The 18409-nt window shown below is 46.0% G+C and overlaps 1 protein-coding gene across 1 annotated transcript in view; it reads left to right on the forward strand.

Moving 5' to 3' along the window:
- The window catches only part of FBXO22 (F-box protein 22), a 13626-nt gene extending 1191 nt beyond the window's left edge, over positions 1-12435 (forward strand). The window contains exons 2-7 of the mRNA XM_006905382.3: positions 3-119; positions 2833-2920; positions 3715-3810; positions 7957-8121; positions 10447-10612; positions 11441-12435. Of these exons, the coding sequence (XP_006905444.1) occupies positions 3-119; positions 2833-2920; positions 3715-3810; positions 7957-8121; positions 10447-10612; positions 11441-11858 (1050 nt within the window). The 3' untranslated portion in view covers positions 11859-12435. The remainder of the gene's footprint in view (positions 1-2; positions 120-2832; positions 2921-3714; positions 3811-7956; positions 8122-10446; positions 10613-11440) is intronic.
- The last annotated feature ends 5974 nt before the right edge of the window (positions 12436-18409 follow it).

Raw genomic sequence — 18409 nt, forward strand, 5'->3', positions numbered from 1 at the left:
AGAGCGTGCGCAGAGTGCTGCGCGCCCAGCGGAGGGTGGCCTGGATCTCGGCGAGCTCGGCGGACGCCGGCCACCCGCTGGAGCACTGCTTGGTCCGCGTGGCGGCCGAGGAGCTTGAGGCAAGTAGAAGGCGTGCGGTGCTCAGGCCTTCGGGGGCCGCCGGGTCAGCCTTTGCGACCTAAATCGTCTTTCAAATCTCGATTCTGTACGTGGGCTTCTCGTTTAAAATTAGGGAAATCTCTCTCGTGGCATTAAAGATTTTGTAAACACCAGCTCTGACGAGTGGATATTGTAAGGCTGTGCCCTGGTTTTATTTGACCATTCTTCAGATGTTGGGCACTTATCCAGATTTTCACTGTCACGATAATGCCTTTTTACCTGTTGCCCTTTGAAGCACGTTTTGTCGTCATTTTTCTAGGGAAGGCAACTGAGTCTCTCAAGCTTAGCGTCACACGCAGTGGCCAAGAACCCGCCCATACTTAATTCAGTCCCCAGTACTGTACTTTTCTATGCCGTATCTCTAGGCAGGTAGAGACTCGAACAGGGGGAATCAGAGAGCCTTTGAGCACAGGTGACAGTGAGGCTGTGGCATCCCACTCGGGAGTGTGGGAGGAGGGAGTCATTCCACAGCATCGTGGGGACCGCGGCTGTCCTCACTCCCTGTAGCGTGGTATGCCTCAGTACAGGCGAGGACAGCGCACGGCCACAGCGCCACGACCATCGAAGTCAGAAGGTGGTGTCTTCCATACGTTTCTACCGTCCAGCCCTGGGATTCCATTTACAGTTGTCCCAGTAAAGGAGAATTGTGCGATTTTTAAAAAATGTTTAAAAATATTTTTTTCCTTCAAATTTTTACCATAGCAAGTATTATTTTTATATAGCTTTAAAGGTCTATGTATTGTAATGCCTGTTGTAGCCGGACAGATTTAGACATAAAATTAGCTTTGGCACATACTAGCTGTGTGACTTTGAAAAAGCTACCTAACCTCTCTGAGCCTCAGAAAATAAGAATTTCTTTTATACTCTCATGGAGTTGTTGTAAGGGTTAAATATTGAAAAGGTAATGCATGTATCACATTACCCGCAGTAGCAGGAATATATTATTTTCAATATTTGAAATTGTGATTTGCCATTACTAGTATCATTATTAAAAATTCATATAGTAATGCACTTAAAGAAGTCGATACATCGGAGTGTGCCGAGACAAAAACATGGAAACCATGCATGCTGTTTTCTTTGTGTTTGCCAAATTATCTAGTGGACACAATACTTGTATAGCCATAAAGAAAGTTGATTTAATCTTTTTATTAAAAATATTTTAAAGTCCACTGAAATTTTTGTAAGACAGATTGCCATTTGGAACTTCTCTGGGTGGTGGAATGAGGTTCTAGTTGTCTAATTTGTGCTTCGAGAACATTTCACGATGAAGATTCTCATCGTCACTGCTTCTTAGTGGGTACCGGGAAAGAGAATCATAAAACCTCAGGACTAGACTTCCAGTCTTTAAGACTGGGGATCATAAGGCCTAAACACTTTCAGGGATTATTCTGCAGGTTTGTGGCGGGGTCAGCACTAACACCTAGATCTTTTAAATTCTCTCTCCTTTACTCACTGCACCAGGTGTCCTAAACTCAAATGACTGCAGAGTGAGGCAGGCGGCTCAGGTGGGTCAGGTGGCCGCTGCAGCATCAAGGGCAGTGGCAGAGCCGGGCAGTCTGGAGAGTGCGCTCCTCCACTTAGCCGGGCTAAGGGGGATGCAGTCTCAAGTGCGGCCAAAATGTCTAGTTTTTCAAAAAAATCTGGAGATCCACACTTTATGGAAGGTTTTGTGGAAGTTTGAATATTGGCAACCAAATTACATTCTTTGAAAGTGATTTATGGCCCAAGGAAACTGTATCCATGGGTCTTATCCAGACCCGAGACCACCGCAGGCTCATCCTTCTGCCTCAGCATCTTTTATGAGTTAGTCCATACGGAATCTACTCTGAAACATCTTAACATTCCACCAAATTCCAATGGATCAACTTTTTTCCCCCATTTAATCAACATCGAAGTTTTGCCGGATGCTATTTCATTCCATTCTGAGAGTAAAAAAATTTTGAGAATGGCCAGCTTAGAAGGAAAAATACATTCGCCCTTTTCATTTAATTCAGCCACTTGGCCATTTGTCTGTAATGGCAAGTGTGGTGGAAAACGTAAGTCTGAATGAGCCCAGCTCATGAGTGAAAGTGACTGGCGTGTAAGGGATGCTGCCTGCGAAGTCCAGGGGGCCTAGGAAAAGGTTTTGTAGAGAAGATGGCACTTACGCTGACTCCTGGGGGAAACCATCTTAAATCAGGAGGGAAAGGAAGAGAGCTGTGGCCGTGTACACGAAGAAGTGTGTGTGTCTGGATCATGGTAAGTGAAAGGTCGCTGTGGGACTCTTGTCGGTAAGGTCGAAATGAAGGCCTGGCGTATTTGATCTGATGGGCAGAGAAGTGATGAGTGATACGGGCTGTACCTTCCCTCTGTCGCTCAGTTGTTTCTGTTACTGTAAAGCCTGTTCAGGTAAAGCAAGGGGCATTTTTTTGCCGGTCCTTAGTGTTTTTGTGGAACTTCACTTATTAGGAAGATGCGTTTATTGAGTCAGGCCTCAGTGAGTGTGACTCAAAGAAATCATAGGTGTTTGACAAATGAGTGAGCTGAAATGAACGCGTGAGTGAAAGATCAACAAGGAGTGGATGGACACGATGCCAGCATGGACCGGAGGAGCGCAGGGCCACAGCCGTTCGGACCAGGGTGAGAGCACTCCTGGATTTGCGTGCTCTAATTCTGATGAATTTTTCTTTGCAGAATGTTCACATCTTACCACAGACAGTTCTTTACATGGCTGATTCCGAAACTTTCATTAGTCTGGAGGAGTGTCGTGGCCACAAGAGAGGTGAATATCAAAAGCAAAAGGTTTGGGGTTTTTGTCTCGTGGTGCGCCTTCTGTTTGGAGTTGACTGTGTCCTGTCCTGAGGGTGACTCTGGGTCTACCCCTGGGGACGCATGAACTGACTGTCTTTCCGCCCTGAAGAGCTCTTTCCGCTTCACAGGTTGCTTTCTGAACCTTGCAGTGCAATTGAAAGAAATTCTTTAGACAGCCGTTTTTCTCATTTTGAAATACTTTAATCCTCCAGGCGCTTCTTTTGATTTTTAAAACAGGACGCATGTCTTCGGCCGTTGAAGCCTCGTATTGTTGGATGATGGGGTGCCATTTACCAGAGTTCCGTGTAGACACTGTGTTCTCTGCTCTCAGAGAAGCCGCAGCCCGGAGAGGACACCCTGAGGCCCAGCCTTAGACATAGGCATCGGGCTGTCATGTCATTCGGGTCCAGGGGACTGTGCAGGCAGTGTCATGGTGCTTTAATATCAGCCGCACAGACAGCGACAGTCGCAAGTGTGAAATCTGTCTGCCCTTGCTAAGTCGATGTCATTGAAGCACAAGCTGTATGTGAACGAAGCAGAGAAGCAGGTGGCTGATGCTAATGGTTAGGTTCAGAATTTCAAGTAGAAAACGGGCCTAGAACAAGAACACGTTTGTTTTCATCAAAAGTCTTTTGACTTTTTCATAAAGCGTTCTAGTGCAAGATGACTTAAACTTTATTCAGTGTTGGCTGTTCTTTCCTCCGTGCCGTCGGAGTTGACCTTAACTGAGTGATGTTGAATAATTTTGCTTCTCTGTCACTACAGCCAGGAAGAGAACTACTGTGGAGACAGCGTCTGCCCTGGAGAAGCTGTTCCCCAAACAGTGCCAGGTCCTGGGGATCGTGACCCCCGGGATTGTAGGTGAGAGGCATGCCAACCCGACGACTCTGTCGTGGGCCCCGTGGATGGTGAATTCTCGTGGCCTAAAGCACATTTATTCTTTCTCTTCCACCCGAACACAGTGAAGTCAGTCGTATTTCCCATGGGGTCGAATTGGCTCGTACTGGTGCCGTGGCTGACCCTGGCGTCTCAGGGCTGTCCCGACAAACCCGCGTGCCGCACGCGTGTCCTGGAGCCATTCGTGGTGGGGAACGGTGGCCCTGCCTCTCCTGGCCAGCTCCCTCCCTGTGGCCTCGGCGCGGTGCTTCCGACGCCTGGGTGGGGTCCAGCCGTGCCACCTGTGCCTGGCGGCTGCTCAGGCTGCCTGTCCTCGTGGCCTCGAGGCCTGTGTGTGAGGTACGGGTGACGGCGCCCTCCTCGCATGGCTGTGAGAGGAAAACGAGCCCGCACGCGGGGAGCGGGGAGCGGCTCGGGGAACCGCCAATCTTGGCGTCGCCGGCCCCCACGGAAACACTTGCACGGGACGTTAGAGTCTCGTGTGGTGAAGTACGAAGGGCTTCGGGTGTTTACACGTGTCTGCGCAGATGTGTGGCCAATGGCGACTGTTGCCTCTCCTGTCATCAGCTCCCCGCCTTGTGCTGTTACCTCGGCCCCATTGCTAGACGTTTTGTTTCTCGTTGGATTTTTAAAAATAGGATAGCTGTGACCATGGTTTTCTTTTAACTTGTGAATTTCCTTAAATGAGCGATGTCGTTTTTGCTGTTACTACTTATTGACAAACGCTTCTGTAGAATCTGAGCTTTCACGTCTAAGACGGTCGTCTCAGGCCTCCCGTCCACGCCCGCTGCATCTTCCCGCGAGCACGACCGACCACGGTCCTCCTTTTGCACATTTCAGCTGGGGGAGGAGGGCGGGCGGCCTGGGCAACAGTCCTGCCCTCCCCGACCCCAGGTTGCGGGGGGCGGGAACCTGCCTGAAGCCTCCCTTTGGTGCTCGCCTTATTCCAGAGAAGTTTGACTTTGCACGTCTGATTTCCCGAAGCTCTCGTGATCTCGCTGTGGGGAGGACGTCTCCGAGCTCCCTTCAGTCAGGACCTGTCGTCCTGCCTCACTTTGGGCCCACTTCTCACCCTTTGAGCCAGCTCCACGCATGTTCAATGAAACTGCCACCAAGGCAGGTGATCAGATTCCTTTTTCTTAGGCCACAGTTTAGCGGTTGTTTTTAAAATAGCCATTGGCTACTGCTACCTGTCTTCCTTCTTGAAGTTGGAAGAATTTCAAGTTTGAGAAAATTTATTCGTATATGTGCAAAGGTCGTTTTCTTTCTTAACTGAGGTAAACTTGCTGTGAAATGCATAGTCTCGATTGTACAGTTCTAACGAGTTCTGGCTAACGTACACCTTCATGAAACCAGCGCGGTCGGCGTGTGGCGTGAGCCCCCACAGGCTCCCTCGTGCTTCTCCCCTGGCTGCCGCGGGACCCCTGGCTGCCGCGGGACCCCTTGGTCCCGATTTCTGTGACCCGAGGCTCGTTTTGCCTGCTAAACGTCACGTACGTGGAATCGTACAGTGTGTGCTCTTCGGTCTCCGCTCTTTCAATACGAATTTTGTTTTTAACAACATCCTATTTTTGAGATTAACTTATGTTATCGTACGCATCAATAATTTATTTTTTTTAATGTCCCGAGTAGTACTCTATTATAAAAAGAAACGATGATTTGATTTTCTGTTCTCTTTTTGATGGCGGTTTGGATCGTTTCAAGTTTCCGGCTATTACGAATGAAGCTGTTGTGAACAGTTTCGTATGTCTTTTTGTGGACAGATGTTCATTCTTCTTGGGCAGTTACCAAGAAGTGCAATTTCTGCGTCTGTGGATTGGTGCCTATTTAACTTTATAACAAACTGCCCAATAGTTCTTTAAAGTCGTACCATTTTATACTCACCAGCATGTCCTAAAGCTTAATGTCTGAGTCTTTCACTTCAGCCATTCTGATGGGTGTGAAGAGGCTTCTTGTGGTGGTTTCGATTCGAATTATTCTAATGACTAATTACGTCGAGCACCTTTCCATCTAGTTGATATCTGCTTTGTGACATAGCCAAGTCTCTCACTGACTTTTTTTTTTCATCGCACTGTTTGTCTTTTCGTTATTGAGCTGCAAGAGTTTGTACGTTCTGATCGAAGACCTTTTATCAGGTATTGGTGTTGTGAATATTTTCTCCGGGTCTGTTACTGTCTTTCCACCTTCTTAACAGCGTCTTTTGATGAGCAGAAAATATTTATTTTGGTGAAGTCCGGTTTTTTTTTCCTACGTCCTCTCCAATAAATCTTTGCCTACCCCAAGGTCACAGAGAGATTCTCATATGTCTTCGTCCATAAGCTGTGTGGTTTTGGCCCTTGCATTCAGTTCTGTGACCTCGAACTTGAACTTAGTTTTGTGTACGGTGTAAGGTAGGGGTTCAAGGTTAATTATTTTTCATATATTTATTTAGTTATCCCATCACCATTTGTTGAAGACTTTTCTTTCCTCATTAGATTGTCTTGACACCTTTGTCGAAAATGAACTGTGTGTTTGTAGGTCTGTTTCTGGATTTAATTCTGTTCCATTGATTTATTCGTCAGTCCTTAAACCAGTGCCATATCACTGTAGGTCTTGGCGTTCTTTTAAAAATTTCTTGGGCTGTCAGGGTCCTTTGCATTTCTACATATATTTTAGAATCAGCCTGTCCATACTTATAAAAAGCCTGTTGGGATTTTAATTCACATTGTCTCAGTACCTACTACAGACATTTAAAAAATTGCATTTATGTTTTGCTAATCTTTTGTGGGAGGAAGGAGCCTTATAACAACTCTGAAATTTCATTTTCACGTTTTTAATTCAGATATATTTTGTGGGGTTTGATTTGATTGTGAAATTTTCTCTTCGAATATCATTTTTTTCATCTTACTCTCAAGTTTATTTCTCATTTCTGCTAGTAACAATCCCTTGTTAAAAAAAGAAAAATGAGAAGATACAGAGAAGCAAAAAAGAAAAAAAGAAGAACCTTTAAGAATTAACCGCGCTGTTGGTGTTACGACTTTCATGTCTGGCATTACACGTGTGGATATATACACTTTCATGTCTGGCATTACACGTGTGGAGATGTGTATCTATATCAAGAGTATCATTTTCTGAATGCTCCTAACCTGCTGTATTTGCGTGCGTCAGTCAGGCACCCGTAACAAAATACCGCAGTCTGGGTGACTTACACCTCAGCAGTTCATTTTCTCGCAGTCTGGAGGCTGGAAGTCTGAGCGCGAGGTGTTGGCAGGGTGCTTTCTCCCGAGGCCTCGCTGGCTGGTGGGCGGCCGCCTCCCTTCTCGCTGTGTCCGCACGTGGCCTTCTCTCTGTGCACGTCCTCGGTGTCTCTTCCCCTTCTTGTCGGGACTGCAGTCTCGATGATCTCATTTAACCCTAATTACCTGTGAAGGCCATGTCTCCACGTACAAAACATAGGGGGTTAACATAGGGGTTTTGGAGGGATACCGTTGGCTCCCTGACACCTACCTTTAGAATGAACGGCACATAACAAACATATTTCTGTGTCAGTAAATATCTCTGCCATTCTAAATGGCTATGTTTGATGGTATAAATGTAATTTCTTAATCTAAATACCAGTGTAGGGCATTTTAGTTTTTCTTTTTCTTTTTCTATGGAAAATTCCGTAGAAGTAGCATTTCTCTCTCTGTGCATATACACTTTGTATAATCGTCAAATATTTTTAGGATACATTTTTTAAAGTGGAATTTCTATGAAGAACTATGTACTATTCCCCACCGTTTTATTTGGAAAAACTTCAGATCTATGGAAATGTTGAATAATAGTACAATTAACACCCATATACCCTTCGTCTAGATTCACCAATTTAAAAAATTTTGCAACATTTGCTTTTTCTCCTTGTTTATAAGCACATTTCTTTCTGAACCATTCAAAAGTGAATTGCAGACATTGTGATCTTTGCCTCCAAAAATTTCAGAGCCGAAAGCTCAGATAGTGGCCTGTTAGTTTGCAGATCATCTCAGCCACCCGACCGTGGTTTCCTAGCTGGGGTTCCGTGATTTACACTGGTACAGAGTGAAACTTCAGTTTTTATTGAATCCGTTCATAAAACTGTTTAACTTTTTTTCCTAGTGACTCCAATGGGATCAGGTAGCAATCGACCTCAAGAAATAGAAATTGGAGAATCTGGTTTTGCTCTGTTATTTCCTCAAATTGAAGGAATAAAAATACAACCCTTTCATTTTATTAAGGATCCGAAGAACTTAACACTGGAAAGACGTCAGCTCACTGAAGTGGGTAAGTTACTGGAATTAACTGTTAGGTGCCCATCTTACTGATTTCGTTCGTTAAGAGAGTCTGAGCGACATACTCAGTACTGGAGATGCAGGTCACTCAAACTGTGATTGACAGCTAGGTGCAATGTGACTTTGGTGGAACTGACTGACTTTTTACATCATTTGATCTACAGCGAAGAGAACAAGAGAGAACCAGAGATGAAAACTTTTTAATAACTACTCTATCGATAAGAAACTTTTCGTATTTAATTCTGAATTTTGAAGGACTTCTTTTTTCTGAATATTTTCTTATCATTTTGCCCTATTTTTTGAAGCTGCAAAGTTTTTCTAAGCTTTCATTTTTTTTTTATGCTAGTAATCATTTATTGTAAAAAACTTTTAGGAAGATACAAGTTCTATGTCAACTAAAAAGATAAGAATAGGTATAGTGAACCTGATACTTTTTAGAAAAGGTAGAAGTTATGGCCGACTGTCAGGCGATGGTTTGCGAGGGCACATGGGACAGAGGAACCTTGGCTGAGGGAGGCAGGTCATTCGAGCTGATTTTGAAGAGGCAGAGTTCTGGCTGAGTGTCTGAGCTCTAATGGCAGAGCTCACTTTGGCATAGGAAGCAGTGAGGAGTCACCGAGGTGAAACGCTCTTGAGGCCTGTCGTCTGCATCTGCAGATGCGGCTTTTGTTGGAACGTTGGGACGGGCGAACGGTGCCTGTGGGGCAGACTCCCGCCCCCCTCACGTGCTGAGGCACCTCGGCGCCCCCGTTACTGTCCTCTTGGGAGCGCTGCCTGCAGCCGGAAGCCTAATTCTGTCCCTCGGCAGGAAACGAACAGAAACCATCCGTTTTGTGACAGCGGCTGTTGGATGTGTTAGACCTCGCGTGCGTTACAGCACGGAGTTCAGGCGTCCGAACCTGCAGGGGAAACGGCCTGTGTTTTTCTGCTTCGCGAAGGTTCTCATTGGCACCCTTTCCCAAGCCATTTGCCGTCTGCAGTTCTGGCTGTTCCAGGACATCGTTCTCGTCCTGCGTGTGGCCTTCTGGAAACTGAAGCTTTGTGTAGCTGGAGATGGTGACCTCTATTCTTCCACGTGCCATCGTGTCCTGACGTCCTGTAGTTCAAATCCGGGCCGTGGTCTCCGCCGCGCCCCGAGGCTGAGGAACCTGAGCTGGGTGAGCGGCGTGCGCCAGAGGCCGAGGTCCAGGACTCGCCTTCCACAGTCCCAGCCCGCAGCCCTGGACCACACTGGAAAGCACCCGGCCCCCGTGCTGTTTCCCAGGGCCAGGAAATCCGTCTACGTTCCAGGTTCTGCCAGTCACACAGTCTCAGTTGCATCTACTCAGCTCTGTCCTTGGTGGATAAAAGCAGCCCGGACAACACGTAAACAGAAGGTCACGTTCCAGAAAACTTTCTTAACAGAAACATAGGGAGCCGGGTTGGCTGACAGTGCTGTCTCCACTGACCTCGTGGCACTGAGCAGCGGTGACCAGAAGGTGGCGTGCGAAGCCCATGGTGAGCAGGCCGGTGGCCCTGTTCTCCCTCCCACGCCTGGCAAGTCCTCTACAGACACGGCCTCGCACCCGATTATGACAGTTCTTGGCTTCGTGTAGAGATGTCCTCCTCTGACCCAGCCTCATAGGACGTCATTTTACACACGCACACTTTCTGTTAGTCATTTTGAAGAACTTACCAAGTGAAGTATTTCTAACATGAAGCCTAGTCGTGGTAAGGGTCTGTTTGGTACCCTTTGTTACCAGTAATCTCTGGAGTTAAAAGATACATATCTGGACAGGCTGGCTCATAATCCGCATGCCTGACGCGAGCTGCGGACGCACAGCACCGCCCGGGTCCGCTGTTGGAGGGGATGCTGCTCTGCGTCCGGGCCCCAGTCTAGCAGGACTGACCGCCCTGGGGCGCAGGTGACGAGTGTGGCCAGGTGGCCGTGCAGGTGCTGGAAGCAGCCACGGGAGGGAATCTGCGCTGCGCAGCTGGGAAAGGGACGCTTGGACTGGCCCTGGGTGGCTGTGAACCTGAGGGGAGCGTGTTCACCTTCTTCCCAGGTTACGGACAGGAGCGCAGGGGAGCCCAGAGACCAGAGGACAGGAAGTAGAAAGGCCCCGCTACCTCGCCGCAAGGATTTAAATCTCGTGGGTCCGATATTGTGGGAGGCCGAGGGTGGGGTGTGAGATGAGGCTGGAGAAGCAAACGGAGCCAGATCGTGCAGGTCACTAACACTGACGTCTCCTTTTGCAAAATATGGAGAACGAAGTTGTAATAAACTGGAAAATTCCTTCTGTGGGGCTGCCTGAGTGTCGCTCTTCGTTTCTCTCAGGTCTTCTGGACAATCCTGAGCTGCGCGTGGTCCTGGTGTTTGGCTACAATTGCTGCAGGGTGGGAGCCAGCAATTACCTGCAGCGAGTGGTCAGCACTTTCAGCGACATGAACGTCATCTTGGCCGGAGGCCAGGTGGACAACCTGGCATCACTGACCTCTGAAAAGTACGTCTGTGCTTCCGATTTCTGTGTGACAAGAAGTGTTCTCAGGTTTTTGTGACCTTGGTCTTCTTTTCCTTAAACAAGTTTAAAGACTCACTAACGAGTTCATTCCATTTTGTAGTACACGCAGGTCGAGGGGCTCAGTCCACGTGATTCTGCTTACAGCCGAAGAACGAAATCTCTGAGTCCTTTAAGAACTATTTCTTGGTTGGGCTCATGCTCGTAATCGATTTTCAGCATTGTCCGCTGACACCTCCCTGGACAGCTCTGGGCTCTGAGTAACCGCAGTGTGTCACTTCCCCCCTAGTTCTGTTTCCCCCTCTCGAGGAAATTCATGGTACAGCAGTGACTCTTCATAGTAAAAAGGGCCTCTGCCGTTCTCAGTGTCCCGAAGAGTCCTGGAGGGGGAGGAGCATCACCCGTGGCGGCTGTCAAATCTGGCCGAGGTAGAGGAGCAAGTGTTTTTTACGTTTGAAAGCAGAGCCTTGAGTTTCAAACTCAGAGATGCACAAATTTTGAGTTAAAAAAAAGCCTTTCGAAGGATGGGCTCCAGAAATCTCTGTGGAGGTGGATTTGCCCCTTTGTGTTTGTGACCGAAAAAACAGTGGCCTGCTTCTCCGTAGGTCCGCCCCCGCGTCCTCCCGCGCTTCGCCTTTCCGCAGCTCAGTTCCAGCCCTTCCCGCCCTCCCCAGGCTGGACGTGAGCCTCGGACTACGCGCGGGCTGCTCATGGTGGCCGCCGTCCGCCAGCATGAGGCGGGAGGGCCTTCTACACTCCAGCCTTCTCATTTTGTTTGGTGGTGATCACCACTCTCCCGATTGAATTTTCCAGAAACCCTCTGGATATCGATGCCACCGGCGTGGTTGGACTGTCTTTTAGTGGACACCGGGTCCAGAGTGCCACAGTGCTCCTCAGCGAGGACGTCAGTGACGAGAAGACGGCCGAGGCTGCGATGCAGCGCCTCAAAGCCGCCAGCATTCCGGAGCAGAACACCGTGGGCTTCATGTTCGCGTGCGTCGGCAGAGGCTTTCAGTATTACAGAGCCAAGGCGAATGTGGAGGCCGACGCTTTTAGAAAGTTGTTTCCTAGCGTTCCTTTATTTGGCTTCTTTGGAAACGGAGAGATTGGATGCGATCGCATAGTCACTGGCAATTTCATACTGAAGAAATGTAACGAGGTGAAGGATGAGGATCTGTTTCACAGCTACACAACAATAGTGGCACTCATTCACCTCGGGTCATCGAAATAAAGCCGCCTGTAAAGTGGCTTCCACGGCATGTAACTTGGGGACTCTGCTTTTCCGGAAAATGGAAACTCGGGATATGTGTATTTCCAACAAAAATATAAGTCTGTTTTGTCACTTCGATGCTCTAAAGCTTACGGTAGGGTAGTTTTTAATGACAATAGATGAAGGACAGCTTTGTAGGTAACAGTGCAGAGCGGGAGCCGAGCGCTTGAGCATCAGGCACGAGCGAACCGATCGTGACCGCTGACCAGATTCCGTAGCTGCCAAGTGCGTGATGTTAGCCGGTCCTGCGCAGGGAGACGGGGAGAGGGTTCCCAGCAGGATGGAGATTTACGACATTTCCTGACCGCCTCTGCATTGCTCCATGCTCTTTCAGCCGAATCACAAAGACATTTTTCCCCCTTAATAAAGGAGGAAAGTACGCAGATGGCTTGCTTGGGAAACCTTTCTCTGCTTTACAGTTTTACCAATTTTTCAGAACCTGTAACAAAATTACTACTTTTTACTTATTTGCTAAAAATTAAAGAACTTTTTATTTAATACTCTAAAGTCGCTTAGTGAAATAAATTGCCAAGACTTATCATCAGTATTTTATTATTCTAGAAGGAAAAAACAATTTCCCTTCAGACTCTTACAAGACAGAAATTAACATCGGTCTTGTCTAAGCCACTTTTTTCCCCAGGTCTTCGTTACAGGATAATTTACATTTGCATATTCTGCTACTGTGTGACATCAACAGTGTGGCATTTTTGTCGTAATGCTCAGTGCTTCTAACAGGACAGTAGACAATTTGTAAGGTAAGTGAAATTAAACGTAGTAACATTTATTTAACGTTGGTACCCATTATCAAGTAGACAGTGCCCATAAGGAACATACTTGGTAAATTTTCTTCGTCCCTGATATTAACCGGTCTTGGTCGAATAGCGTAGTAAAGAGGATTCTTAAAACTGGGGTGGAAGAGGTGGGGAGCCTGGGGAATGGATTATTGAATGGATTATTTTACTTTTTCCAATGAATATGTAAAACGTTTTGTTGCTTCTCAAACGCCTGCAGTAGGGCCATTTCATGTCATATTTGAGGCTCACATAGGGTTCCTTTTTGTAGCTGAGCCTCGGAGGCTTGTTATGAACAGTAAATTCATTTGGCCAAGTTAAAACCTCGGTGCAGAACAGGAAAAGCGGAGCGAAAAGAAACAGGACTCGTTCAGTAAGTCCTCCCTTAACCCATAGGTTCTCGGAACTGCGTTGAGATGGCATATTATGAATCTGCTTTTGCCACAGGCTGGATGATAGACATAAGCGTTCAGTTCCTATGGCATTTCATCAGTGCCATAACAGAATGACGTGAAGCGCAACAATGTTTCTCAAGGACCCGCTGTCGAAAACAGAAGTCACCCACCCTGCGGCTCAGGTCTTGATGTTGCCTGGAAGGGGAATTGTGACATAAACAAAGTTTAAGTGAAATAATTTGTTAAAATTTTTAAAGTCTTGTCTTAAACGCAAGCATTAAAGAAATAGTTACTGTTTCGACTAGAAACATACTGAATTCATAGAAATGGCACCTGTTGCAGTTATTTGTGAAAATGGAAACTGACGAGCACAGAGAGGATGTACCTTTGGCGTCTTCACACACTGAACTGCCATCTCAATGATCAGATGGATAGGATGGTTGGTTTAGTCAACACATTTAATGTCAGTTTCCTTTATAGGCTTTCAAAGCAAAGTCGTTCAGCTGCAGTTTGCTTTGTAAAAGGCTGCTTCGAGGATTAATAACTCTATCCCAGTTATTCATTCCTGACGAGCCAGTGGAGGGGAGGTGGACCTTGCGATTCAGACCTAGACATAGAAGCCCTGCACACAGACATCACTTCCGACCGTCTGTGACCTGGACGTGACGGAGTCCAGAGGGCCCTTCGCTAGTACAGATTCTCTCACCTGGCTTCAGCCAGGACCACGGAGCCGGAGCGGCCAAACCGCAGACGTTCTGCCACTTGCTGTCGCACGTTTAGCACAGTGAACCCTCAGAGAATGTGAAATACGCTTTTATAAATCTATACTGCAAATTTTATAAATCTATACTGCAAAAGTAGGAAAATACCTACTTTTGTCATTTTATACCCACTCGGTGTCACCTAGATTAGCACCACCATAAAATAAGTTTTAATGGAAACAGGAGGCTCTAAATGCTCTTGATTGGAAATTGAGATTTTTAGATGATTTGATTTTCATTCGTAGAAGGTGGGAATGCGTCTGCTTAATAAAATAGCATTTTAAGTCCTAAAATAGCAAAACACTGTAAACATTAGTAATAACATCCTTGTTTAATGAACAAAATTAGTACCTATACTATGTAAAGAATGTATCACCTGAGTTTTTAATATTTGCTCTATGTAGGGAAGAATATATCATATATTTCATTTCTGCCCTACAGCACAGCTGAGACAGGTAACAAGAAGATACGCTGCTGTAAAGTAGAAAGCGTTTCCAGAAGCCGACAACCATCATTGAAGGTTCTGGTACCAAGAGTGTACGGAGCATTCTCATTTCATAGACGGTTTGTGTGACGCCATCTGGGTTCATGGCCCTTATCCATCAGTTAGGCTCCTGCCCCTCTGGAGCTTGGCCCCACCTCCGGGTGCTGGGCGGACCAGACAGTGGGGTGTCCTGGCAGCCTTGAGCTTTCTCGGGCAGGCACTTTAAGGGGAGCTGGGGTGTTCTGGGATGTGTCTTGAGCTGTCAGGAATTTGTCAATGTTTGTTCAAGTCTTCAGAGGCCAAGGCTGAGGCCTAGGTGAGAGCAGAGCTCAGGGGCACCTGGCTAGTTTGGTCAAGGAGCGGGTCTCTCGCCCCCAGATGTGAATCAGATGCAGGGAATGTAACTGATCTCTCAAGAATGAACATAAATTAGATCTGTGGTGTTTTGCCAGTCACACCAAGCAGAAAGACAGCAGAAGGATGAGGGGCGTGGATAGGAGGGAGGTCGGTAAGAATACCTGCCACATACAGATACGTACCATCCTAAGAGAATGTTCGAGAAACGGAAACCGATCTCTTTGGTGGCACAATTCAGTGTACTAATTTATGGTGAGGTAAAACACACGGATCCTGGCACGACTGGTTTGTGTATTTTCTTCCAGGTGGTGGACCTGGAAGGAAACTCGATTATAATCAAGAGGTTTCCTGGCGAACAACAGACACCATAAATATTTCTTGTTTTTTCACTGTATTTTTCTATTTTAGAAATTTCTCAAGGATTTTGGGAATAATAGCTGCTACTGGCATATGCTGTGAGTCCTTAAATTATAATCAGCCTCCACCCTGTGCCCGCTACCAGGGGCTCTGCTGCCATGGAGACAGCTACTAAACACGAGTCGTTAGGAGAATCTGTGGCTTCAAGACTGAAGAAAGGGAGGGTCCGAGCAGCAGTTGCCGATTTCAGGGAGACCCTTGAACGGGTGGTTTGCGCTGGGATGGCTGTCGCCCATGTTTCTGCAGCTTGGCCCGAGGGCTTTTCCCTCCACCTCTGGTGCCTGAGGTGCCACCAAAGAGACTGGTTTCCGTTAGGCTGGTTGAGTACTCTCCAGGGCGCTCATACCCCGATCAGGTTTGTGGGTGAGACTGAGGTAGACCCTGGTACACTCACCCCTGTCACCCCCAGCAGCCACAGCCCTCAGCCCTTCGCATCACTGGGTGCACTGGCCTGGACTTCTTAAACGGCCCTAATTTAAAATCGTTGCGTTTTTTAATCTAGATTTCTCCTGCTGCTTTCCCCTATGAGATGGGGAGAGGACAGACAGCAGCCTCAGCGTGACAGCTGCTTGGAAAGCATCACCCCTTAGCCATTACTTTTCTAAGCTCATCCAGACTCCTTTTGGCCAAAACATTCTTAACCTCCTTTAGTTCTATTCATGTGATTTTTAAATCACAAAGACCAGACTTAAATTTCAGCAGCTTACAGGACTTTGTTGTTTTATAAACAAACACAATTAAACATGGTTCTGTACATACTTGCTTCTCAAGCATCAGATTTGAGACCCAAGCTTCTGTGAATTACCCTTACTGTCTCTTAGTTAAATTAAACCAGTGGTCTGTGGTTAGAGTTGGCAAGATAGCCCCAAAGATGAGAGAGAATGGATTAATGAGCACTGACGTGGTCCGTCCTCTGGATTGCAGAGAGGAAATGCTCTCTTAGTTTGCCTCTGTCTTCACCTTTGATAGAAATCGTGGCCACCATAAAAATAAAAATGGGAAATATTTTGCATAACAGTAACACATGAAGAGAAGGAAAGTAGGCTCTGCTCACAAATTTCGTCAGCTTTTTCTTTGGCTTAGTGGTAACCGTAGGTAGAGGACTTCGTAATAAGCGGAAGTTCCACCTTGTTAATGTTTGATCTCCTACCCCAACCTTTTTTAAGCCCCAGAAAAACTATTCTTAATAGTTCCAAATACAAGCCTGGAAGTCAGATTATGAGGTAAATAGAATTTAACTGAAAATTTGTTGGAGTGAGGGGAAAAAGCCCTTTCAGAGAGGGACTTTTGGGGATGGCAACAATCACGTTTTCATTGGAAAGCTACTTTTGTGTTCTGTCTACACCAAGAAACAATTTACATGCAGTATTATGGATAAAGGGTTAATAAGGGTTTTCATTTCAATGAGGTGGTATCTTCAAGAGAAGTGGGGAAAGCAGCGTGCGCCTTCTGTCTTCCACTTTAAAACCGCATTTTCCCGAAGAGTTTACCTCACAGCACTAAGAAACAGATCGAGGCGATGGCCCGGAACACCTTAAGTATACGATGGCGGCACGTATGAATATACATTTCACGTCGGGCCCGTGATCAGAATGCACATTCAGTTTATGGACGATGCAGTCACACAACATACCTCTGCAACCACAAAACAAAATTTATCCTCCGTCCTGCATTCTTTCTTTTTCTGGTTTATTTTTAGTCTGATAAGGGAAAGATCAAATTTCATTTACATAAAAATAGTAGAATCATAAAATTTAGAGCGAGAGTAATTTACAGAACTTCTAGATGGCGTTAACATCAGTACTCTCTAAATCAGACATTCAGTTGCCCTAGTCGAAGGTACAGAGTGAATTAGAGGTGAAATCCTGGAATCCAGAATGCCTTCCCCGGCGTAGTGATTCCTCAAACTCACTGAGACTCAGCTTTGTGAGGCAGCAAGCCACCAGGGTTGAGCTCGCGGCTCTGAATAAGACAGTACAGGTATGAATCTCGGTTCCTCCGCTTACTGGCTGTGCGATGTTAAGCGAGTTACTTAGTTCCTCTGTACCTCGTCTTTCTCATCTGTAGAATGAGATAATGACCTTCCAGTGGGGTCGTTACAAAAAAATACACATGAAGCACATAGAATGGGGTCTGTCATGTGGTAAGCACTTAGGAAATGTCAGCAGTTGTTAGGGTTCCGTCAAACACATGGACGTGTACTGGCTAGGTCTTAAAGTAGACTAATTATACTAGCATTGGAATACCAGATTAAATTTTTCAGATATATACATACATAATCACTGATACTCCATTTGGCACACGAATTATGGAGTTAAAGCAATGATTTCCTCATGAAGTACATGCAAAATTTTAAACATTAAACACCTAATAAAGCTCACTTAGTTTGAATGCCGTTCATTTTGTGATCATCTGAGCCCAGTGGCATACTCAGAATGACACACCCAGAGGGATCATTTTTTACCACCACCTCCTCTGATAAAATTTTCAGTAATGATCATGAAACAATACCCAAGAAAGAAACACAATGAAATTCTTTTATTCAACTCTAATTATATACCAATATAAAATAAGAATTAACTTGGGGGGGGAAACCAAACCTACATATTGGTCTGTTAAAGTATATAATAACCCTACACCTCCTAGTCTCTTGACTCGTTCTTTAGAAGCAAACGTTAATTTAAAACTAAATTTCAAATTTCAAAGTATTTGAACTCAATTATTCTGAAGAATAATTTCATATATGAAGTAAAAATTATACTCGGCAACCAGAAAGACGTCGAAGTTTGCACATTTCATTCTTGTTTTACCCCCAGACGAAAACTAAGTGGTCACAGGTTGACAACAGCGATGTATTCAAATTGTGTTTCTTCATCCTTAAAATCGCTCTGCTTCCACTTTGTCATTTAGGGCTAATGCTCCTCTGGGGGTCAGGCCTTAGGGCATCTGGAAACAAGCAGGACGTTTAGAGAAAGAACTGCCGGCATCCTGTCTACATCTCTGATTCAGGTTTTGGGCACCCTCTAAGGAATTGATCAAAGGGGTGGGGGACATTTTAGTTTAAGGAAATAGGACACCAACGGAGGCAACACGGATGACAAATCATACATTGTTGGGGATTTTCGATTTCATATTACAATGGTTGCATCTATCCACACCCAAAACACACACGCACGCACTTAAAAGACAGGTAAAATGATAGCATGTAGTTCCCAGTCCTCTCTCTAGAAGGACTTATTAGACAGCTATTATAGAAAAGTTCCCTTTTAAGTAGCATCGCACCTGAGTCGAGCGTATGAGACCGCCC

Source organism: Pteropus alecto, unplaced genomic scaffold, assembly GCF_000325575.1.
Source record: "Pteropus alecto unplaced genomic scaffold, ASM32557v1 scaffold60, whole genome shotgun sequence".
Classification (NCBI taxonomy): Eukaryota; Metazoa; Chordata; class Mammalia; order Chiroptera; family Pteropodidae; genus Pteropus; species Pteropus alecto.